General features: G+C 31.5%; 1 protein-coding gene across 7 annotated transcripts in view; it reads left to right on the top strand.

Moving 5' to 3' along the window:
• LOC108692570 (importin-9) overlaps positions 1-25885 on the top strand; it is a 37081-nt gene that overhangs the window by 1572 nt on the left and 9624 nt on the right. For 2 of the 7 annotated variants that reach the window (XR_001931995.1, XM_018200880.1), the window contains exons 1-10: positions 832-912; positions 1258-1812; positions 2817-3050; positions 3134-3503; positions 3582-3829; positions 15980-16238; positions 21014-21327; positions 21413-21638; positions 21727-21998; positions 22101-22509. Coding sequence is in view for 6 of the 7 variants with exons in the window: in XM_018200880.1 (XP_018056369.1) it covers positions 1477-1812; positions 2817-3050; positions 3134-3503; positions 3582-3829; positions 15980-16238; positions 21014-21327; positions 21413-21638; positions 21727-21998; positions 22101-22509 (2668 nt within the window). In the remaining variant the exon portion in view is untranslated. The other 5 variants (XM_018200886.1, XM_018200884.1, XM_018200883.1 and 2 more) reach the window with 5 other exon arrangements.

Genomic DNA, 25885 nt, shown 5'->3' with positions numbered 1-25885 from the left:
AATTATTATGTATTATTATGTATTATTTATTATTATTTGCTATAATTTCATGAAATTTTCAGATGGCTGTTGTACATACTTGTTGCATATGTGAAATGATCGTAGACGAAAAGAGTATTTCAACTCATATATGAAACCGGTTTTTCGTTGATAATTTTTATAATAATAATTTTTTTTATCCATGTTCACATCATCTTTTAAATAAAGAATCAATCTAAAATCTCTTTTTTTATATTTTCTTTTTAAATTTGTACATTAATGCACAAATGCTATTAGTCTATTTTGTCATAGTTTCACTTTATTTTTGTTATGCATATCAACTTGACAGATATCTAATACTGTTTTTGATATGACATTTTATATAATAATTAATACTTTATATAATAATTAATATAATTATCGTCAAAAATTTATCACTGCTATTCCATTTATATGAGCGACATTCAAGTCCAAGACACAATGCGAGGGAATAGAAATAACGCGATTTTAATCTAATCAGAACTGTGTATTCCGATATATCCGATTTCTGATAGGTTGAAATCGCGTTATTCCTATCGCTATCGCTATTCTTTCGCATTGTGTCTTGGGCTTTAAGGTTAGCATACGAAATCACGTGATTTATTTGTCGCTAAATATGAGCGACCAACCACACCATGAACACATACCTTAAGAAATCAGCTGATCCTGCAGTTTCCATTTGCTAATAACGGAACACAGCTGTGTTAGTTACACCGTTACCAACCTTGTAACTAAAAAGAATATTTTCGACATAGTTATCGGAATTCGGATCCACTGTGATCTTGACGGTCTAGGGTGAAGATGTAGCTATACGTTGGTGACTCTGCTAAGGACGTAACCAATTTGCCGAACCGGCTTTCAATTTGAACGTTAATGCACCGCCGGTCAGCAAACGTTAGTAATTCCGGTATTGTAAGCAGAACTGTGTTTATGTGTGTTCACTCACTCGTATGTAGCAATATTATTATGTGTTGTGAGAATCGATATTACATCTGTTGACATTCATATCGATCCAAAATAACAGTGACTATCTGCGCGTAATAGGAAATTTTAGATAATTGAATCAACAGCAATTTGACATGAGGACAGAGTCCTATAATCTGTGACTGTTTATTCATTTCTGAAAATCATGAATGTAGTGACGTGTGTACACGTATCACACGTAACAGTATTGAGTAACGTAATGTTCATTTTATCCTTATTTAATCTGACTCATTCTGTTTTCACTTGTTTATACAGATGATGTAATCTTCTACACAGACGCTTCGAAGTATCATATGTTGTCATTATGTGAAAAGAGCAGACACGGGAGCAAGTCGATTAATAACAGAATAGCAGTTGCTCTGCAATTTTAAGTACTTCAAAGATAAGTAAACTACGGACAATTGAATATTTGATTTCCGAGGGTGTCGTTTGTCTTGCAGATGCTGGCTGGTAAGCCAGTCTTTGTTTTACACAATGACCACTAGCGATATACAAGGTTCTCTAAAGGAAGCTCTGTATGAAACATTAACTGGAATTTTGTCGCCACATCATGAAACTCGCAAGGCAGCAGAACAAAGAATTCAAGTTTTGGAGGTGACTGAGGAGTTTGGTATACATCTGACAGAATTTGTCATTGATCCCAACAGTCATTTGCCAATCAGGCAGTTAGCTTCTGTCTTGTTGAAACAGTATGTTGAGACGCACTGGTGCTCATTGGCTGAGAAATTTCGCTCACCAGAACTTGATAATGCTGTTAAAGAAAAGATTAAAGAGTTACTTCCCTTGGGACTTCGAGAATCTATTAGTAAGGTAATTTATTCTAAGAATTAATTCAACTAAAAATAATGTTTTATATAGGATGAATCAATTAAAATGTTATAGATTTATTTCTTAAAAACAAAGCTTTTTAGAAAAATATGTTTCATACAAAAGTTTAGTTTGGAAGAGGACATAAAATCATGCCATTGGTTTGACCTTGGAGGAATTGTTTGAAGATCGCATAAAGCATTATAAATTTTTTAAATGGAACCTCGTATTTCATTGCATATTCTTGTAATTTTTCTTGAAAGCTTTTCAAAATACTATAATAAAATATTTTTTAAATATTTTTCGAATTTTAATACAAGGTAGTCTACAATAGAAGTTATAATGATCGTAAAGTCTTAAGTTGTAGTGATTGTAGGATCTTAAGTTGTAAAAAATTGACCAATCATAGTCGATTATCATATTGGACTGTGATTGGTTAATTTTCTATGATTCAAGAGTCTATGACCATGACTTCTATTGTAGATCCTGTATAGATAATTTAAGAAATTGATTTAAGAAATTGATGATTTACATTCTTCAAAACAAACAACTCCGTAAGGTTAAACTGACATCGTCTTATATTCTTCAACTCAACAACTTTTGTATGAAACATTTTTCTCTAAATTGTTTTGTTTCCGAGATATAAATTTATAACACATTAAAACTTATTCTACAATGTGCTCTTTGTTTCCTATCTCTTGCTTTTTATCTCTTATTTTTTTCCTCTTTACAATCATTTTATCGATAATTGCATTTCTTATTACATGTTTCCTGCTTTCTTCAAAGTTCATTAACTTTTATCTTGGGCGACATAAAACAAAAACCAGATAAGAAGCAAAAAGACAAGATGTAAAAAATAGTAAAAAGCAGAAAACAAAAAACAAAAAGCACATGTAGAATAGGCTTAACTGATTCACCCTGTATAATTCTATTTGTATCTTTATTTAGTGATAAAATATTTCGTTTTATATTTGACTTGCAAGATGTCAGACAAAGCTCTATTTTAGGTACGAACTGCAGTAGCCTATGCAATATCTGGTATAGCACATTGGGATTGGCCTGAGAATTGGCCTGGATTGTTTGATGTACTTGTTAGCTGTTTAAGAGAAGAGAGCGAATATGCTGTTCATGGAGCAATGAGAGTGTTAACGGAATTTAGTCGAGATCTGACAGATGCTCAATTGCCTAATGTAGGACCCATTATTCTTCAAGAGATGTACAGGATATTTCAAAATGAAAATGTAATTTTAATAGAAGATCAAAACGTCTTCTACATATTTCTCTTATACATTTTATTGTATTTCTAACTTTATATTTCTTGCAGCAGTATTCGATTAGAACACGGGGACGTGCAATTGAGATCTTCATAACGATTACAACTTTGGTTGCTCACACGGGAGCGTATGAGAAGGGATTTATAGAGCAGTATCTGCAGCCAATCATTCCTATGTTCTGTGAAAAGTTTGTTGAGTGCCTCAGAGTGCCTAATGATCAAACCGATGATTGTGGATTCAAAACAGATATTATTAAAGCTATAAATTGTCTTGTTATGAAATTGCCTAAATATATATCGGAGCTTTTACCTCAAATGCTGCCACCCATATGGGAAACTTTATGTCAAAGTGCAAAAACTTATCAAGAAATAACAGTCAATGCTGATAAAAATATTAATGATAAAGAAATTGATTCTGATGGTATATATTATTTTCTTGTAATAAATATAATTAATAATCAATATTTTCTCTACAAGTATATGTGTACATATTTTCCAGGCGAAGTAATTAATTCCAATAGTTTGATTATTGCGATTTTCGAGTTCGTTCAAACTATTGTGGATCGTAAGAGGTTTACGAATCTGTTGGATAATATGCTACCAGAAATCATGTATTATCTAATAATATTTATGCAAATAACGGTCGACCAGATCCAGCAATGGACAACCAATCCGAATCAATTTGTTGAGGAGGACGAGTGCACTTTTGATTATAATGTTCGAATCTCGGCTCAAGAATTTTTAACAGTGAGTACACTTTGATATATTGCTACAGAGCTGGAAACTGGCAAAAATTAAGGAAAATAAATTGATCAGAGAAAACTCATGAAAAGTCATGGAAAAATATAAAAGAGCCAGGAATTTTAAACTTTGCTCACAATTTTCTTAAATTCTTAGATGCTCTTATTTTTAAAAGTATGATTTAAAAATTGTATACTTTATAAATAATTTTTTTACTACAAGAGGACGCTTTTGAGGTGTTCTTGTTAAAGCTCTGGATATACCAAAGTAACGCAATCCTTTTATCTGAGCTGAATTGCCAATAACTTTCCTATTGAGTATTTTGATCACCATTTTCAACTTGGATGTAGCGCTTTATTAGAAATTTTTTTAATATGATATGATTATTAGGTCAAAAATGGAAAATCTTTGCATTACTTTGATATATTTAGAGCTTTGGTTCGTGCGTTTCTTTTGCAACGCCGTTTTTTTCATAAGAACTAGAAGTTTATTAGCTAATATCCCTTGCTGCGTAGCAAACATAAATGTTTCCACTTATTGTGTGCAGAAAATATTTTTTTCTCACTACTGCATTTAGATTATTAACTTATTTTCATCATCAGTAACATTAAATTGTTTTAACCATAAAATTAAGTATTAATGGACTTTCAAAATTCAATCAATAACTAATACATAAAAGCAAATGATAACTACAGTAATTAATCAGTGTGTTATAATTATAGAATTAAAATATATTTAAGCAATTTCACTATATGTATGATGCAATATTCGGTCCGGCTAATTTACATTTTAGTAAATAATAGGAATAAGTTAATTTCTTTTAAACTAAATTAAGTTAATGACTTATAAAATTAAGTTGTAGTTAAGTTGTAGTTAAGTTGTAGTAATAGAATGAACAAAAAATTCATTTAGTTAAAATCATATTAAGATTAAATTTATTCAAGTTAAATTTACTCGAGTTAAATAAAAATTTAATTTTGTAAAACATCATTTTAAAATCAGAATATCTTAATTTTCTTTTAAATCAAATTACTTTAAATAACAAAACAATTGCAATATAAATTATCAGATAAATTTAATATTTCAAAATAATAGGAATAAATCGGGCAACTGAAAGTCAAGCGCGGTAATTGAAGCGCAATTTTTTTATTATATTCTTAACAATAAGCTAATATATCAAACGTTTTGACTTCATTTTGAGCCATCTTTGGTGAAAATGTAAAAATTTTTCAAGCTCCATGTGGGAAAAAATGAGTGTATCGCTCACACCGGTCAAACCAATGGTCTAGATTCTGCCAAAGAGAGTCGAGAATTACAATAAAGACATAGATAGTCATATGGAAATTAGTTATATACGAGGCATATTCGGAAAGTAAGGTTACAACATTTTATGAAAATCGAAAAAATGAATATTTATTAATAAAACTTATATGACATTACACAAGTAAAGCACTATTTTTCCACCATCGCCATTCTTTTGGTGAGTCGTAGTCATCAACTTTTGTATTCCTTTGTCACGTTTCTGCCGCCATCTTTCTTGATCATTCACACTCAGCATTCTTCATCTCTTTGTCAGTGGAAAAACGTTTCCCATGTGTTCTTTCAACATGGTGAAAAGAAAAAAATTACACCAAATGCTTGGAATTGAATGGTGATACGTGGAAAAATAATGCTTTACTTGTGTAATATGTAATATAAGTTTATTAGTAAATATTCATTTTTCGATTTTCGTAAAATTTTGTAACCTTACTTTCCGAATATGCCTCGTAATTGTATAGCGATTAAAATGATTAGTTGGATAAACCATGTTGATTGTATGAAAATCACACTTTGACTTTTAATTAGCTAAAATGATTAAACTCAGCATATTTTATTTTAATAATATCCAATGGATGTCATTTTGAGATATCATGATAATCCTGAAATATCCCTGGATGTTCTCAGTTATCCAACGGACATTCAGGGAATGGACAAGGGTCTATATGTGTTTATATGTGAAATCCTACCGATGACACCCAGAGGAACTGCATGAGCTATTGCAACCAATAAACAAAAATAAATTAAAATGGATTGAAATTTTTAATCCATCTAAGTCCGTACTTTAATGAAAATGGATTCAATTCATGAAATGGATTCCTTGAAAATAAATGCATTTCTATTTGGCACTGGTTCAATATTCGAAAAAAAATTATTTATATTTAAGATTTGCAAATTTTATTTTTTTTTTAAACAGAAGTTTTATACGAGATGTTTATAGCGAATTATCTGAAATTAACTGTTTAAATTAGTTTTGAAAGACACTCTTGTCTTAATGAAATTCGAACCTGGAACCTCTGGATTAATAATCTCCTACCTTACGTACTACATCACTTCTTCAATTGATAAATGTGTTACTTATTGTCTACTTAAGTTCATTTAATAATCAGCGCATGCAATTATATGTACAGGGTGAAATACTTTAATCTCCCCAGGCGGATGTCTCAAAAACTAAGAGAGATATTAGAAAAAGTTTTATATAAAAGTTATAGATTTTCTTGGGAAAAAAAGGTGCAAATAATTTTATATAGAGGACATTACAAAGATTAGGTCAAGATCGATATGAATTTTTTAAATAGAAACCCCTATTTTTTATTGCACATTCTTATAGCTGAAGTCAAGATATTTTTAAAATACTATAATAAAGTATTTTTTCATTAAACACTTTGCGAGTTACAAAAAAAACTTAACAATTATTGTATTACCGACATTAGCATTACCCAAATGTACCACATGGAGTCGGATTTAATATTCTGTGGGAGTGTGTGTACGCAACATACGCATAAGCGTATGTGCCCCGTCAAACGAGAATATATTGGATTGAATAAATCCATATGTCCGTGAATCAAGTTTTTGAATCCGCGTTATTCGCAAAAAAGATTGAATTTTGTAGAGATTGAATACACTGAATCTGTTTCTAGATAAATATAATATTGTGACCTCTAGTGGATTCATATGAATTCAGAAATAAAATGCTAATCTGCGATCCTAGAAAGTTTATCATTGGAAAGCATGCAAGGTGATCACAGATATATAAATCATTTCTTCCTGAATGAGCCCTAGTACTATACATAGAGTATACAATATTACGAATTCACGGCAACAAGATAACAGATATATACTATTGTGATCAGAATTATCTAGAAATTACCTTGTCGTCGAGGATCCACAATGTTACACACTCCATATATCACCGGATTTTTTGGGAGGCAACGACTTATATATATCATATTGATGCGTGCTTTTCAACGATATTACTTTCCGAGATCAATGATTAGCAGTTGGATGATCTCCCATGTTAGATAATTCTTCAAATGCACATTAAATTTAAATGAATTAGTCGCATGTTCATTGCGTTGAACATTAGGTAAAGTACCAAAAGAAAATTACCAATACGTAATTACGGATTCAATCGGATTGGTTGCACGTTTCATTTCTATGCACATTAGGTGAGATACAGAAAGTAAATAATTAATTCATAACTGATTCAAGCGGATTACAGATAGAAAACAGATGTAAAAAATTCAAAATGATTTTGTCACTTCTCAATGAATTTTCAATATTTTTCAATAATTTTTCGTTTACTGGAGCGTGTATGGGGAAACGGAAGAGAAGTCAAAAGTTATACATACTATATTTTTGTTATTTTTTATTTTTCTATTCATTAACTGGACTGATTATGTTTGATGATCGACTCCAGATTGATATGCATTTTCCCATGCTTATAGCATTACAAGACATGATTACTCGCGTAAATTAAACACTCCAAAAAGATGATAGCCCTCACGTCCATGTCGTTCATCCTGGGTAATGCTAAGCACGGGGAAATGCTAATGGTACTGTAACTTTCAAGCCTCATAAAGTACTTTATAAAAAATAACTTTATGTTGTTTGAAAAAATCTCTTGACATCAGATATTAGATTTCTAGAATCAAAAATAGAGTGTATCATTTAAAAAAATCGATGTGACCTGACCTTGCCCACCATCACCAAGGTCAGACTGACCAGACCAATGAAAAGATCATTTAAAACCCTATAACTTTTGTAGGAAACATTTCTTTTGGAAATGCTTAGTTTTCAAGATGTTTCACCGATTTTTTGGAAATTTTATTCATCCTGCGTATATATATATATATATGTACACGCACATGTACACGCGCATCCCTCCCCCCCTCTCTCACACACACACACACACACGCACGCACGCATAATATTTCAGAATTTGTGGACACGGATTGCACAACGTGATTGTATGTACCAAAAGAAGCAATTTTTCCTCTGGCAAAATTGCGTTCAAATAGTTTTTTAAATGAAAGCAATTTTAAGTTAACGAATGAGCGTTGGACAGAGACACATACATGGCGCGACTCGATGTGTGATTATGTACGTCATTTTACTATTTTACTAAAGATTTTATAAAAACTATGCATGATATCTAAATATTATAATTATTTGTAAGTTGTTTAATCTATTATTTTATTTTCAGTCGTTTCTTCAGCAATATAAATTAGAAAATATTCTCTTAAATAAGTTGTATTCAAAATAGTGACATTTATAGAATTAGAATTTATTTACACTTCAGCATATACAAGCCAAGAAGGGGACTTAGTTTACAGAAATATTTAATTCATACTTACACTCCTTTTCCGCCTTTATCTTACAACTACAAACTATTACTATACATTTTCTTTTATCTATATCTATTATATATATAAAATCTTTATATCACAGTCTTTTAGTGTCCATATCCCATTTCTTATTTACTTTATCTCTATCTAACATTTCTTTACTCTTACTTACTATCGCCCTATCTTCTCTTATATTTTTTAACTGCACATTCTATATTGTATCCTTTTTTTTTCTATTAGTCTCATTTCAATTCGTTTCCTTAACTTATAAATAGATAATAAATTACCTATGTTATTAACTACAATATATTATATTATACAATCTACTATAATATACTATACAATCTAACTATAATATACGCTACAATCTTATCTTATACTCACAGCCTTGTTGTCTTACAAGATTCTCATTCCTTGTCTTTACATTATCTTTATCTTTACAATAGTCTCTATTTATATCTTTTTCTTTCTCCTTTTTTTTCTTTTTTTTTTTATTATTTCCTTTTCTTTATCCTTTAAGTTCAAATCTTCTCCTCACAAATTCCTTACAATCTCGTCCTTATTTGTCCCTAACTTTTCAAAACTACCTCTTGTCTCCTCGCATACATAATGCTCGAGGCTATAATGCTCCTCGCTTGCACCACAAAAAAACATCCTCTCTCCTCTATTCTTAGCCAATATTCTTCTCTTCTAAATTATCGCATCTTAATAACGCTCTTATCTCCTCTCTTCCATTTCATATTCTCCACCCTCAGATAATTTGGTACCCTATTTTCTGTACTTATCTCTTTGTATCTTTTATTATACCTTGATCTATTCTTTCCTTTTTCCATTGCCTCTGTCCCTTAAATCTTTTTCAAAACTTTCATTCTCATGTCCCATTACTTCTCTAGATTCAATTCCCCATCCGTTTCTATTATAATAACCCTCTCTCTCCATACCATATCTATCATTCCAATCGTAGCTTTGTTTTTCCTCCCAGCACTCCCTGACCAAATTATCTGTGTTTCCAGATTTAATCTTTTCCTCGTATTATATTTTCTTGTCCTCAAATCTCATCCTACTTTGAGCTTATCTATTATCAGCTTCCTTATGATTACATACCTTGGGGTGCAGAAATCTAGTTTGAAAATCCACCTGAGGTAGTCTAACATTATCTTTTCTAGTTCACCTTTTTCTTCTCAGCCCCATAATTCTACTCCATATGTCATAACACTTTGTATCAAATATTTGAATAGCATCCATCTTTTTCTAAAGTCATTTCTGCATAGCTTTTCCTCTAAGCTCCATATCTTTCTTGCTATCATTTTTCCTTTTCTACTTGTTTCTTTAATATGTCTTTTATAATCTCCATTCCTATCTAAATTAAAATTCAAATATTTGAATTCCTGCACCTCCTCTAATTATTCCCTTATTTTTCCTTATTTATTAGTTTACTCCCCTATTCGATTTCTCTTTCCTTTTTCTCCCCCTCTCTCCAAACACCATTTTTTTTAAGCTAAAAATAATGCACTTTTTTGTGCACAGCTCCAGCTTCCTCCCCTCTAAAATTTTTTTTAACGTGTTTATCATATTCTGTAACGCCTCCTTATTATAAGCTATTAATCATCCGCATATGCTAACGACCATACATAGTCTAACTCCTCCTATTCCTCTTTTCTCTAATTCATTATCTATGTCCGCAATATATATATATAAATCGTGCTCCAAACTACAACTGTCTCACTCTAACTTATTGCATTATTTCAGAATTCTTCGAAAAAGAACAGATCTTACATATACGTAGCGCTGCAGCGAGTCGGAATGATAGATATCTTAATCTCTAAAATCTCGAACTTTAACGTTTAATATCTCGGTTCAAGAGGCACATTTTTTGCCAGATTCTTTCATTTTGAGTGAAAACGCGTCAGATGAATGTATTTTCATTAAGATTTTAGATGGAGATTTTATGTTATTTTAAATAACAAATAATGTGCGTGTGTTCGTGCGTGCGTGCGTGCATGCGTGCGTGCGTGCGTGCGTGCGTGCGTGCGTGGGTGTGTGTGTTTGTGTGTACCGGGTGTTCAAAATAAAGTTATAAATTTTTATCTCGGAAACATGACATTATTGAGAAAACATTATTAAGAAAAATTGTTTCAATAAAAGTTATGAAGGTTCAAAACGGTTTATTTACTGATTTTATCGGTTTGTGGCATCGTTAAAGTCAGGTCAAGGTCATATCGATTTTTTTAAATGGAATACTCTACTTTTGTTTCCAGAATCTAAGAACCGTCGAGAGCTTTCTCGATGTTATAAGAAAATGTTATAAGAAAATATTTTTATTAACTTTTTTAGTTATGATGCTTGAAAGTACCGTTACAACACCGTCGGCATTAGCATGACTCCGATCGATGGCTAAAACCTTGAATGTTTTTCAGGCTCATGTCCTGAATATCATTTGTCAAAATCAAAGCCATTAGAAATTGTACCTGTTTTTTTTTCATTTTTACGTAGAAATGTAATTTTGTAGTGTAAAATGGAAATAAAATAATGCAAAATGCACTGTTCAAGAAATATTTTAGTGCGTCAATTAAAATGATATACTCTGTGCGTGCGTGCGTGTATACATACATATACACAAGGTGAGTCATTTTAAATGATACACAAGTGAAATCGTAAAATATAAAAAATACGAAAAAATGTTTTAAATAAAAATTGCTCAGTTATTATTAGGGAGAAAGAAAGTGGTAACTTTAGATCTAGAGAAGAAAGTTATGTTAAAGTTATTTTAAGTGACACTTAAATTTTAAGTGATACATAAGTGTATAATATTATAAAATATAAAAGATATAGAAAAATGTTTTAGATAAAAGTTGTTCAATTATTATTAAGAGGAAAGAAAGTGGTGACTGATTATCTAAAGACATATTCAATTTTAAAATATCTTTAGTAGATTTGTAATTACAGTCATCTGTACTAACAAAATTTTAACCGAAACACCTAAAATAAAATATAAACAATCTATACTATAATACAATTATTACTGTGATATAATATTGGATAAAATTTGACTAACCTCACTTGAGCCGATGAATTGAGTATTTATGATTGAGTATTTATGGATATTCACTTTCCTACGATACGCATCTTTGAGACATCCTAAAAGGATATCGTAAGATATCATATTGTAGGATATCGTAGGAAAGTAGATCATAAATATTCGATTCATCGACTCAAGTAAGGTTAGTCAAATTTTATCCAATCATATTTTTATCGTATCACATACAAACACTATAGAATATCGCCTTTGTCAAATTGTCTCAGATAATTTGAGATATATCCTCAGCATAAAGTTTATTGTGTGGCTAGATCTAATCTAGATAAACTAGGACATTTCTGATTGAAAAGTAGGACACTAAGATTCAAAAGTAGAACAAAAAATAAGATGTTTTAAGTTAAATTATACTATAAGTTATATATTTGAACTTAAAAGTAAAAGAAGAACATTTAAAAATCCTAAGAACATAGAACGCTTGAATTAATTCTCACTGTTTTTTGCTAAAATATAAAACTCAGGTTTATTTCATCAAAATACTTAATATTTTATTCACAATATTGTCCATAGAAAGCTACAATCTTTTCCCACTTTTCGGGTAACAAATGGATTCCGCAGTAGAAAAATTCAGGTTCTTTTGAGGCAATTCAGTCATTGAGCCAATTTTTGATATCTTCGAAATGATTAAAATGCTCAGAAAGACCACGTTATATCGAAAAAAATGGTAATCTGAAGGAACAACTGATGAATAGGACGGATGGGATAAAATATCTCATCCAAATACCTCCAAGATTTCCTTCACTGATTCTGCAACATGTGGTCTAACGTTGTTATGAAGAAGAATAACTAACTCATGTCTTTGGCCTATTGCGGACATTTTTCTTTGAGTGCTCGATTCAAATTGAGTAATTGACGTCGGTAGTATTCAGCATTGATGGTTTGACTTGGTTACAGCAGCTCGTAGTACACTACATTAACTTGATCTCACCAAATGCATAGCATGACTTTCTTTCCTGTTTTGATGTTTATGTTGATAGTTTGCCGGGATCATGATTTCTTGCGTTTAGGGTTGTCGTAACGAATCCATTTTTCATTACCAGTCATAATTCGATGCCAGTCAAAAACGATTTCTATTTTTGTCTTTGAAACAGCAATTCACAAATGGCTAAACGTTTCGCAATGTCTCTTTCAATTCATGTGGGACTCTAACTTCTAGATCATTGCTTTTAAACGCTTTTGCTAATGGATTCATTGACATTTAATGTTTCCGACAACTCTTTGATCGTCTGACATAAATCTTGAAGCAATGCCTTCAATTCTCCATCTTAAAATTTTTTCGGCAGGCCAGAGCGCTCTTTGTCATTCACGTCAAAATCGTTGTTTTTGACTCTTCTAAAGCCATCTCTGCAAGTTGTTTCAGATAAAATATGCTTGCGTAAGCCTTTACTAGTAAACAATAATTTCCAGCAGCAGCAGATTTCTTGAGATTAAAACATGCTTTTCGCAAATGTTCTTTTTTTTTATACGAAACCCGATATTTTTAATGCGATAAAAAATTGTGTTTTTTGCATCCGTTTAAATGTTACATACTAATTTAATATTAAAACTTATTGATAGTACTAGTACTTTCATATACATCAGCAGTCACTTTTGGCTAAGTTGAAGTACTGATCTCTCTTGGTCAACAGCAAGAATTAATTCAAGCACCTAAAAATATTTAGTATTAGCAAAAACATAGCTTTAATATAATATAATAATAACTAATAATTTTCCAATTTTATTATAGATACATAGTAATCATTATCATGTATTTTATTTGCGATGAACTTAAAACTCCTGAGTTCTCGCCTTGACCGACTCAGAGAATAGAGATAAGAACTCTCTGTGTTGATAGTGGCGACACAGAATCAGACGGCGGTCTGGTCAAACCGGTCAAAATCGGTAGTCACACAAGCACGAGCACATGTACTGTCGCGCACTGTCGGTGCGCTGAAGACGCTATAGCACCTCGCCATGATAAATAATTGAACTTACAGGCGTGGAAAAGTGACGTTTTGATGACGAAATTTATATTGCATGCCATTTTTTTCGTTATTATTTGCTCAATTGTAAAAATGTGACTTGTCTTGTACTTATCAAAGTCGTTATTATCGACGAAAACTAAAATTATTTTGAAATTTTATATGTAAAAGCATATTTTTCACTCGTTTTAACAGCTCAGATCGTGTCTCTGCCCGATATAGGTTCACTTGCTTTTTATGACCATTTACTGATTGTCAAAAGAGGAAAGAACAGTTTTCTTCGATTTTTATAAATGGCGTAACATAAATTAATGTGTCATTCCTCGCTTCTGATTCCTCGTCACGATTCCAACATGGCGATTACTCAGAAGCCTCAATAATTTCTGCCCTCCCCCCTCTCCCTCCCCCTTCCCATTCCTCCTTCCCTCTCCTTATTTCTTTCTCCTTCATTATTCATCTCTCCCCGTTTCCTTCTCTCTCTCTCTCTCTCTCTCTCTCTCTCTCTCTCTCTCTCTCAAAATGAGTACACCCAAATACGTTAAAAACCCGGCCAGATGTCCCCAGGCGTTAAAAAAAAAAAAATACATGTCCGGAAAAAACTGAACGTCTGGTCATTCTATTCATGTGTCACAGTGAGAGACTTAACTTCCGACCCTCTCGCTCGTTTCCAAAAGTAGTACAAAAAAGACTACACATGACTGAAAGTCGACTTCGGACGCTTTCAGACGTCCGAAAAAAAAGAGTACATGTCTTCTCAAAAAAAGTACGAATGGGAAAAAAAGTACGGATGTATGTGGAAATATTGTATCACACGTAACAAAATTGAAAATATGCTTCATATCTTATATAATTATAGTTCACTGATTACAAAATAGTTATTATATTTACTTTTACTTGCCCTTATACAGTATAACAAGGGAATTGTTTCACAACTGTCCGATTTGATTCTTTATAAAATATGTTGTTAAACATAAAAATCTAAGAGACAGGTATTTTTTTTATAAATGCGCTAATGTTTAAGGGATGAAACACCTCTTTGAAAAAAAAAACGGCATTTTTCAAGCTGAATATTGTTAGAAATATAAAAAAAATGGAAAAAAAATGGAAAAAAATTGTTTAACAAAGTAGTTTTAAAAATATTTTAAAGTTGTGAACAAAAAAATTTTTAAATTTTTTTTTGTTTGACGAAATATTCTCACCTCCCCCCCCGCACAATTATCTCAAATTTTTCAATTTTTTTTTACTAAAGATTTTTTTTTCCAAACCATGTATAAAGTTACAACATATTATTTTTGAGAATTAATTATAAACTCTTCAATACATACGCTATTTGTGCTCATGTGCATAAGTAATTTTCGTCGAAACAATAAGTACATAAATCGATGAAGAAGAAAATTAATATTTCTAGATATTATAGATGATTGATATTACAGATTATAAATAACATTAATAATAAAGGATATGATAGTTTTCATTCTTTCCTAAGTGAATAAAACTTTTGTTTTTTATTCTCTGTATTATACATTATTTCTTTATAACATCTTAATATTATTCTCTTAAAGTTATTTTTTAATGATCTTTGCTCTTGATCTTTTGCTTCAACGTTCAATAACTTGGTGAAAAAAAATCATAAAATACTCAATAAAAAAGCAAATTAAAGATTTATTTTTTCGATTACTGTAAAACTCATTTTTGTGTGATTTTTACTTCACATAGATCTTTGTAAAATTTGTACAAAATGTTCAGATTTGATAGGTATCTGTTTGTATTCGTATAACTCCATAAAGGATCAGTCAAATTAAAATATCAATTGCCTTCAAAAGTAGAGATTTCAACTTTCAAAATACTTTTTTAAAAATCTCGTTACGATTATTTTTGACGAAGTTATTCTTGAAGTTAAAGGATTATTTAGAATTAGCGTTAAAAAGACCAAATCAAAGTTTACGTATCTCTGCGAAAAATGATTACGAAGCGATGGAATAAGCGTTTTAAAGCCAACTTTCGGATGAAATATCAATTACCGATTTCAAAGGTAGAGATTAAAACTTTCAAACTTCTTTTTTTGTTTTTCACTATGATTTTTCCTCGAATTACGGTGTTCTGAATATTGCGCAATTTTGAGCATGTTCGAAAATGTTCCCTATTTTTTTTTGAGTAGTGTATAAACAAATTAAAAAGTATTAATACACATATACATACTATACATATATAACAATAGTATAATTAAAAATAAATTAGTAACTATTATAATGAAACAAATATACTTTTGTTTTACTAAAATGTTATTTGTTTCATTAATGAATATTGAATTAACAAGATTTTCAATTTGAATTTATAATACTATTGATAGAAAATCATTTTTCTTATGTAAAAATAAAAAATAATTGAAATACATTGCATTGCAATGCACATTTTCATAGAAATTAATATTTTGTAGGCTCTTATTAGTCATTTTGAGGAGAAAGCGGTACATATTCTTTGTGATGTAGTTACGCAACATATCGAAGCAACAAAGATGTTACAAGCTAATGATGATAGCAACAGCAACGAAAGTTGGTGGAAGTTACGGGAATCCTCTATTTTGGCATTGAGTCTTTCTAAGAATTGTGTCATTGAAAAACAGCAAGCTGGAACATTGCAGTTCGATATTATTAGATTTCTAGATATAGTTGTTTTGGGAATGTTAAAAGATTCGGGTAATTAGTTGTATATATATATGTGTATATATATATATATATATATATATATGTATGTGTGCGTGCGTGCGTGCGCTATTTGAACATAACTTCTGTTTAAATTCTTGAAAAACAAAATAACCACATCAAATTATTCGTCTTGATTCTTTATTAAAAAAAAAAATGTGAAAAAAGCTTCAAGTTTTTGCTTCTAAAAAATTTTTTGTTTCGAAAAATCTAATTGAAATAAATAAATTTTCATTATAAAAAGAATGACCATGTATGAATAAATCGAATAAAGTAAAGAACGCCGAATGGTCTAAGTTAGATGTTACGAATATATTTAATCAATTTTTTGTTCCAAATGGGATTGCGCGTCGATAATTATCGGACTTTCACAATCATTATGAAATCCTTCCCCTTTAAATAAAACCCCTAAAAAACCGTTTTTTAGGGATTTTATTTAGAGGAGGTTATTAAATGTTTCATAATGATTGTGTTGAAAATTCTTTATTCGATTTATTCATACACGATCGTTCTTCTTATAATGTTTAAACACGCGGTCTAAATAACACGTTCCTCTATACATATTGGTTATTACGAGGCCTCAGTATATTTCCGAAGCCTCAGTATATTTCCGAAGCCTCAGTGGTCGAGTTGGCTAAGACATTCTTCACGGCAAGTTGAGAGGTCCCAGGTTCGAACCCTGGCTGAGGTAATACTTTTCGCAATAAATTTCTTTTCGTTTTTTAGGGGTTTTATTTAGAGGAAGTTATTAAATAATTACGTTGAAAGTCTGATTATCGGCACGCAATCATATTTTGAACAAAAAAATTGATTAAATATATTCGTAACATTTAACTTTAATTATTTGGCGTTCTTTAAATAAATTTTCGTCAAGATCGACATTTTCAATTTTTATAAAAAAAGTTCTTTAATATTCTTAAATAATATAAATATAAAGAATTTAAGCCATATTTGATTACGGTCAAATTTTTGTTCTACTTTTTTTTAATTTTTCAAAATCTTATCTATTTATATCTACTTACTTAAATCTATTTATTGGGAGTACAAATAAGTTTCCGCCGTTTTTTATCAAAAATTAAGCATTTATTGTGAAAGAACGGTACATAATGTTTTATTCAAAGTAATGGCCATCGCTAGCCACTACTTTTTCTCATCTTTCTGGCAGCATGTGGATACCGCGTCGGAAGAACGCTTCATCTTTTGAGGCTATCCAATCATTGATACAATTTTTGGTATCTTCATATGATGTGAAGTGCTGCTCAGACAGGCCATGCGTCATCGATCGGAACAAGTAGTGATCGGAAGGAGCAATGTCTGGAGAATACGGCGGATGGGATAGAACTTCCCATTTGAGTGTTTCTAAGTAGGTTTGACCGGCGCCGCAACATGTGGTCGAGCATTATGCAGGAGAATAATTTTGTGCCTTTTCATGCCTGGAGTAGTAGTGGGCGCGTTTTTCCTTGAGTGCTCGGCTCAATCTCATCAATTGTGTTCGGTAGAGAGCCCCAGTAATGGTCTCGTTCGATTTGAGCAACTCATAATACACGACACCAAGCTGATCCCATCAAATACACAACATGAGTTTTTTTCCATGAATATTCGGCTTGGCTGTCGATGTTGAAGCATGACCAGGTGGTCCCCATAATTTCCTCTTCTTTGGGTTACCATAATGGATCCATTTTTCATCATCAGTGACTATACGATGCAAAAAACCCTTTCATTTATGCCTGGCAAGCAGCATTTCACATGTGAAAAATCGGCGTTTAATGTTTCTCGGCTTTAGTTCATATGAACCCCTTGCTTTTGAATCCCATTCCCAATGATTTCAAATGTGAAATTGTTTGTTGAGTCACTCCTAATGTAAGTGCAAGTTCTTTTTGCGTTTGGCACGAATCTTCATCCAATAATGCTTCCAATTCCGCGTCTTCGTACACTTTCGGCCTTCCGCTACGTTCTTTAGTTTCGACGTCAAATTCACGTTCTTAAACTTTTGAAACCACTCACGACAACTTCTCTCACTTAAAGCAGCATCACTATATGCTTCTACAAGCAATCTATGAGCCTCAGCTGCAGATTTCTTCAAATTAAGGGAGTAAATCAAAAGTTCCCGCAAATGACGCTTATTCGGCTCAAAACTTAACATTTTCGTACAAAAAAAAATATATGATGCTGATACAAAATCGCTAATATTTCAAGGTTATGATGTTGCCGGATGTCCAATCTTACGATATGTCGTTTTACATCAATTTTAATTATAGTTTATTAGTGGCGCCGTCTTTTGCAAACGGCGGAAACTTATTTGTACTCCCAATATTGATTTTTAATCTACTGCTGAGTTATAATACATAAATCATTATTTCACAGATACTAGAGAATATATTTTTAATTTCACAATTATTTAGAGAACACAAATTTATAAGAATATTATTTATATAAAATAACATCTTTTAGAATATGTAAAGAAATTTATTAATAAAAATCATTTTTATATGAAGGTTTTATATAAAGATCATTTCCATAATGGATCATTGAAAAACTTTTTCATAAAAGTTAAAAATGTCGAGCTTGAAAATCGATTTTTAATTAGATTTTTTTGAATAGAAATAAAAACTTGAAATTTTTTTCATATTTTTTTCCTAATAAGAATTTCAAGACGAATAAATTGATATGATTATTTTTTGTTTTTTAATAATTTAAACAGAAGTTATGTTCAACTAAAAGTTTATGAAATAAAATAAATTGAAAATATTAAAAAATTCATATCTAAAAAACTAATGGAGATAAAAATTAAAAAAAATAACTGAATACATATTTCATTGTAAGGAATATATTTTAAAAATTAAGTAAAAAAGATCGGTAGGAGTCGGAGAAGTCCGATTTGTCAAAGAATACATATAGTGAGGTATACAATTTGCATCCCTCAAGAAAATGTATAAACTATAAATTATATGAAAAACTTATATATATATATAAGTTGTGTGACTTCGAGAAGGGGGGAGCATTATATAGTGCATAAATTTTTTTTATAGGCACTAAAAAAATTTCAAATTAACCATTCTTTCAAAATTATTCATTCTTTTAAATGGAATTATTTATATAATTTGAATGTTTTTACATAATATAATTCCTCTGTTCTGTATACAAAAGTATTTAGATAAAGATATCGAAAAACTAATAGTTTACGAAATATTTTATACTTTATCCCGGCACATATTGACATAAAATATTAAATATTATATCTCTTAAAATATTAATTTTTAATAATGGTATCTTAATACTTTTATGAATAATAAGATGAATCAAATAGTGTAAAAAAAACATATATAGTTACCTATTTTAAAAAATTATCCATTTTGTCCGCATATTTTTTAAAAGCAATTATGTTTCTTTAATTCATCTTATTATTCTATATAGAAGTATTAAGGTACGATTATAAAAAAATTAATGTTTTACGAAATATTTTATTCAATACGTGCCGAAATAAAGTATAAAATGTCTCATAAACTATTGGTTTTTCGGTATCTTAATATTTTTATATATAGATTATATTGTTAATAGTTAGAGGAATCATTATTGTATAAAACAGTCATATAATTCTATTAAAAAAAACATGAGATTGACATTTTTTTAACACTTTCACTTATAAAAAAATTTATGTAATGGCTATCGAAGTGCAATTTTTGTATATGATAATTTTTCATGTAACTTAAGCTTATTCTACAATGTGCTCTTTATTTCCTATTTAACGAGATAAAAAACAAAAAAAAACAAGATATAAAAAATAGTAAAAAGCAAGAAACAGGAAACAAAATGCACATTGTAGAACAGGCTTTATAGGTAAATTTTTCGAAGTATGCAAGTTGTATACCTCACTCTGTATATGTATATGCACGCGCGCACACAAGGTGATCCAGAATATATGGGACTATTTTTATATGCAGATAGAACGGATTAAATTAAATCAAAAAGTCCTGTACAAATAATAAAATTAACTTTTACAATTTTCAATAGTTATTAATTATTTAAAATTGTTGTATTAGTCTACTACCAAATGCAAGCACATGATGAGCGGCGAAATGCAGCCGTCCAAGTTACTAGGCAGTCTAGATACGCGGAACTGTTTATTATTAATTAGCAATTCTTCGCAACCTTGATCACTTGGGCGGGCTGCATCCAGTAATGCAGCATTTGAGTCCGGGATTCGGACACGCCGCGTTTGGCACGGCTCGGAGCATTCAGAGCAACTGAGCGCGATAAGATACTGAGATACGTTCATCCTTCTCGTGTTCGGCAACTTTCGTCGTCGAGTACGATTCGAATGTGCATCACTGACTGCGTCTCATCATTCGCCGTGCGCTTGCATTCGGCAGTAAGCCAAGCTAATATTGTTAATAATTTTTAATAATTAATAATTTGTTAACTATTGCAAACATTGAAAAATTGTACAGGATTTTCGATTCTGTTCTATTTGTATATGAAAATAATCCTGTATATAAAAATAATAAGGATAATTTTAGTTTAATCTTAACAGACAAATATTTCGAAAATATATAATATTACCAAAAAATATTCTAAATAAAAGTTGTATGATATAGAGGAGAACGTTCAATGATAATTATACAACTCTTTGAAATGTTTTTTGATACAATTGCATATTTTGAAATATTTGTCTGTTAAAATTAAAATGAATCATTTTGTATGTAATAATTTATTAGGTTTCGACATATTTACGAAATGGAAGCCTAATAAATTGTTATTTATTATCTCAGGATCGCCCCCGTTGCTTCTTGGTCGTTGCTTATGTCTCGGTGGACGATACGCCAAGATAATGCCACCTGAAGTAAGTTCCCGATTTCTGGAAGCGACAGTTAATGGTTTACAGGAAAATCAACCACCTTGTATACGCATTAGTGCTGTTAAGGCAATATATTGGTTTAGCGAAGCGTCAACTGGAAAAGATCCTGTTATCAACATAATACGTTGTCATATGCCCAACATTTTTCAAGGGTTGTTTAATCTAGTTAGTCAACCTAGCACAGACGTTTTGACTTTGGTCATGGAGACATTTCAAATGCTAATTTGGGTAATGCCGATGCTCTTCTATCGTACATATATTTTTCTTGCAATGCATTTCTATTTAAGTTATTTGAATCTTATTTGTCTTACAGCAACATAAAGAATTTACAGCATCAGTGGAAAACAAGATTTGTCCTTTGACAATTGCAGTATTTGTAAAGTTTCATAGCGATCCAGCAATCTTAGACATATGCCAGGACATATTTAAGGACTTGACACAGAATCCGAGTTGCATCGAACCTTTGCAAACTCGTATAATATCGACTTTAACAAGCATGATGATAATTCCTATAAATAAATCAAAGGATGGTATAAATGGTATGCTCTTCTTTTTTCTTTTTCTTTTTTCCGTTCAATTTAATCGTTCAATTTAACCGAGCCATTAGCTTTTTGTTTTTTTTGTCAGAGGGATCTCGAGCTGTAGCGTTGGATGTGTTGAAAGTTCTGGTGCAATATTCGCCGACGCCTCTGAGTAACACTTTGGTGGAGACTGCTTTTCCGACTGCCTGCCATTGTATTCTCAATTCGGAAGACCACGCGACGCTGCAGAGTGGCGGGGAACTTATACGCACGTATTTATCCGTGGCAGCGCAGCAGATTATCATTCATCGAGACAACGAAGGCCAAACTGGATTACAGTACATACTGCAGATAATCGCTCAGCTCTTAAATCCGCAGGTGACATTGCTGTCTTATCCGCTAGCTTATTTAATTTATCGAAAAATTAGATACACTAGTCGCTAGGAACTAGTTATATATATATATGTGGAATAATTTCAGTCGAGCGAATTCACTGCCACTTTTGTTGGGCGTTTGGTCACAACACTGATTCGAAATGTAGGGGACAGTCTGGGTGAGAATCTCGACTTGCTGTTGAAAGCGGTGCTGAGCAAGATGCAGAGCGCAGAGACGTTGATCGTGATGCAAAGTTTGCTAATGATTTATGCGTATCTTATAAATACGCAGTTTAACGCTGTGCTAAATTTTCTCTCAACTGTGCCTGGGCCAACGGGACAGAGTGCACTTGCGTTTGTACTGTCTGAGTGGGTCAGTAGGCAGCACTTATTCCTCGGTAGATATGATCGCAAAGTCGCGACAATCGCATTGTGTAAGATCATGGAATACGGAGTCACTCACGGAGACAGTAGATTGGATGAAATTGCGGTGAAGGGAGATATGATCATCTCAGGTTTGTAACGTTCTTAGATTAACGTTCGACAAATATTATTTATAGAGAATTATTAGATCAATCGAAATAAACGCGCAATTATTACAGCGCCGATTCCTAAAGGTCGATTAATTTGTTAATTGTTCTTAGACTATTTTGATTACATAAAAAAGTTAAGTAAATTAACGAATATATGGTGAAGTGAATTTTTTCCATAGATCTGATATGTATACATGGATATGCCTTGTTATAATCAGAGAAAATCAAATTGATAGAACGAGAGAGTATAAGGCGGAATTCATAAACGTTGCTCAAGATTCGAGATGGTCTTAAATTGTGAAATGTCATGAATCAGAGATCATATCAATCAGAGAATATATCAGAGTATTAGCATCTTAAGATATTGCTTGAGATTGTCTTGAGGTTAAGAACGGATTGGATTCCAGCCTATAATTTCTTCTATTCTTCTGAGAATGAGACTGCACAAGCGCAATCATAATATTAAATAAAACATGTAAATAATCGATTATATAAAATCGACATCAGTCTTTACAGCTGTTAAATGGATAATTAGGAAGATTCAGTATTAAAGAAATTAAGAATTAAATGGAATTGAAAAGATATCTTTCGCGTAAAAAAGAAGTAAGAGAAAATATAAAAAAGCAATTCATAATGCATTATGAGAAAAATATAAGTTTACAGATATGCATAAACATGCATAAACTTTGATTAATTTTATTACATTATAAGTCATAATCGTTCATTAAATACTTACGAATGAAAGGAAATATTGTTATTTTTCCTTCAATACATCACATAGCGCACATCGTCTTACATTTTTGCAAAATTTAGTCAATTATAACGAATTGATTAAAACGTCATTGCGTGACATATTTGTGAAACTATTGGTCATTTTTCATATGTTATATTTCGAGTATATGCGTCATTTAGTGCAAGGAAGGATAGAAGGTACAACGCATTTACTGTCTTTTTCTATATAATGGAAAGACGTATCCATGTATATAAAATCTATGATTTTTTCGTTCATGAGTATAAAATTGAAGTTTTGATTTTCACAAAAACTAAACAAATTTAAAAATTTTCAAAAAACAAAGGAAGATTTCTTGTCTTCATACCATTCATTTGTATGAATATAGTAATCTTTATCCGGACATAAAATAAATATAAGAACGAAGTTTTAAGCCTGAATTAATATTTTGAGGAATTAAAAAAAAATTAAAACTCATTCCTAATTCTTGCGGAAATTTTATATTTACTACTTATTTATCACATAATATTTTACATTTATCTTTTTTTATAACATTAATAATGATGAAAGTGGAAAAGAAAATTTATTTAAAGTATAAAGTAATTTTTTACTTTTTATTTATGAAATTCTGTAACAAAAATTCTTTGCAAATATTAATTAAATTCTTATATTTCTTGATTTTTGTTTGATTTTACGTGGGAAAAATTGTTCACTCTACTCTATATATATATATAGAGAGTGAACAATTTATATATATATATGTATTTATATATATACCCAGATAGCAAAGTGTAAAAAGCAGATTTTTCAAATATCTGCTACACACTATGCCAACAAAATAACAACAGAATTAGATGTACATAATGTTATTGACAAACTACTAGAAAAAACGTAACAAAATCGGCAAGATCTACTTAGTTTCTGCCAATAATTTGCCTTCACATTATATCGAGAGGCGATGTTAATAGAACACAAGTCTAATGCAGACACAGTTGATGGCAGACTGCCGTCATTTTCTCGCTTGCTGACAGTTCTGCTAGAAGCATAAACAGAACTTATAGTAATGGAAGAGGAATAGCCTATCTAACCAATGAGTGGAAAGTGTGAGCAAGATTGAGAGACATAAACATAACTTTTCTTCTTTCTGCGCATGTACCAAGTGAGGCGCGGCGTTTTAATCACCACGAGTTCTCTCTTTAACTTACTTTACTTACTTTATTATTTACTTTAACTTACTTTTTAAAACATAACATAATTGCAAATTGTACATTAAGGCTTCTGACTCAGCCAAGAATTCTGTGTTGACTGTGGCGACACAGAATCAGACGGTGATCTGGCGAAACCGATAGCCACACTTAAGCACGAGTCCGTGTGCTCACCTGCGGCATGCCGAGAGTGAACGAGACAACGAGCTCCTTCTCACACCAATCATTTGTTTCAAGCGATCGAAAATGCTTTCCTGGCAATTTCGGTCCCAGGCATCAATAAGGGACAGGGGGCATTCTAAATAACATATCAGTTTTAATAAATTATAGTAATAGTGTACTCTTCCCCTTAATCCAGAATAGTAAATCATGTTAAAAAACGCAACAATTTACGAGATATTTAATTGTTTACGATTTTTCATGCACGTATAGTATACTCCTCTTTCATAAACTCAAGTAACAAGAGTTCAGTAGAAATTTTCGATAAAATTTTATTGGAAAAAAATTATAAATCAGCATTTCTTTTCACGAAAGTCTCGAAAGGCCATCAGAAAAGAAATGTATATGTTTGAGACTCAAAACTTATGAAGAAAATATGCAAATAGTTGCAAAAAATATTTTTCGCTTATAAAATGAAAGATATTGATTGTGTGAAAAAAAGTTCGATATGAAAAATGTATTAGGTGTACAACTTTGCTTCCGCCGTTTTCCTATAGATGGCTTTAGCGGTAAGTGGTGGTCGAAATAAATAGATCATAGACGTCATACAATAAACTTGGGCATCTGTCAACATAACCCCATAGAAACATTAGTCGATTTGTGTCTGCATCATAAAGTTAGTCTCGATTGAAAATGTCAGTTTACGAGCCAAATTCTTGTCATTTGCGGGAGGTTTTAATTTTTTGCTTCAATATGAAGAAATCTGCGGCTGAGGCTCATCGAATGCTCTCAAATACTTATGGTGAGGCCGCTATTAGTGAAAGAATGTGTCATGAGTGGTTTCAACGCTTCAAGAACGGTGATTTTGACGTCCAAGGTCATGCTCTGTATTTGGTGGGGCCAGCTCGGCGTAGTGTATTATGAACTGTTAAAACCGACTGAAATAATCACAGGCGATCGGTATCGAACGCAATTGATGCGTTTGAGCCGAGCATTGAAAGACAAACGGCCGCAATACAACGAGAGACGCGATAAAGTGATTTTGCAGCATGACAATACTCGACCCCATGTTGCGAAAGTGGTCAAGACATACTTGGAAATGTTGAAATGGGAAGTCCTACCCCACCCGCCATATTCTCCAGACGTTGCTCTCTCTGACTGTCACTTGTTTCGATCAATGGCACATGGCCTGGCTGATCAGCACTTCCGGTCTTATGAAGAAGTAAAAAATTGGATCGATTCGTGGATAGCCTCAAAAGATGAC

This window comes from Atta colombica, unplaced genomic scaffold (genome assembly GCF_001594045.1).
Source record: "Atta colombica isolate Treedump-2 unplaced genomic scaffold, Acol1.0 scaffold77, whole genome shotgun sequence".
NCBI classification, from domain to species: domain Eukaryota; kingdom Metazoa; phylum Arthropoda; class Insecta; order Hymenoptera; family Formicidae; genus Atta; species Atta colombica.
This window is presented reverse-complemented; position numbering and strand designations above follow the sequence as displayed.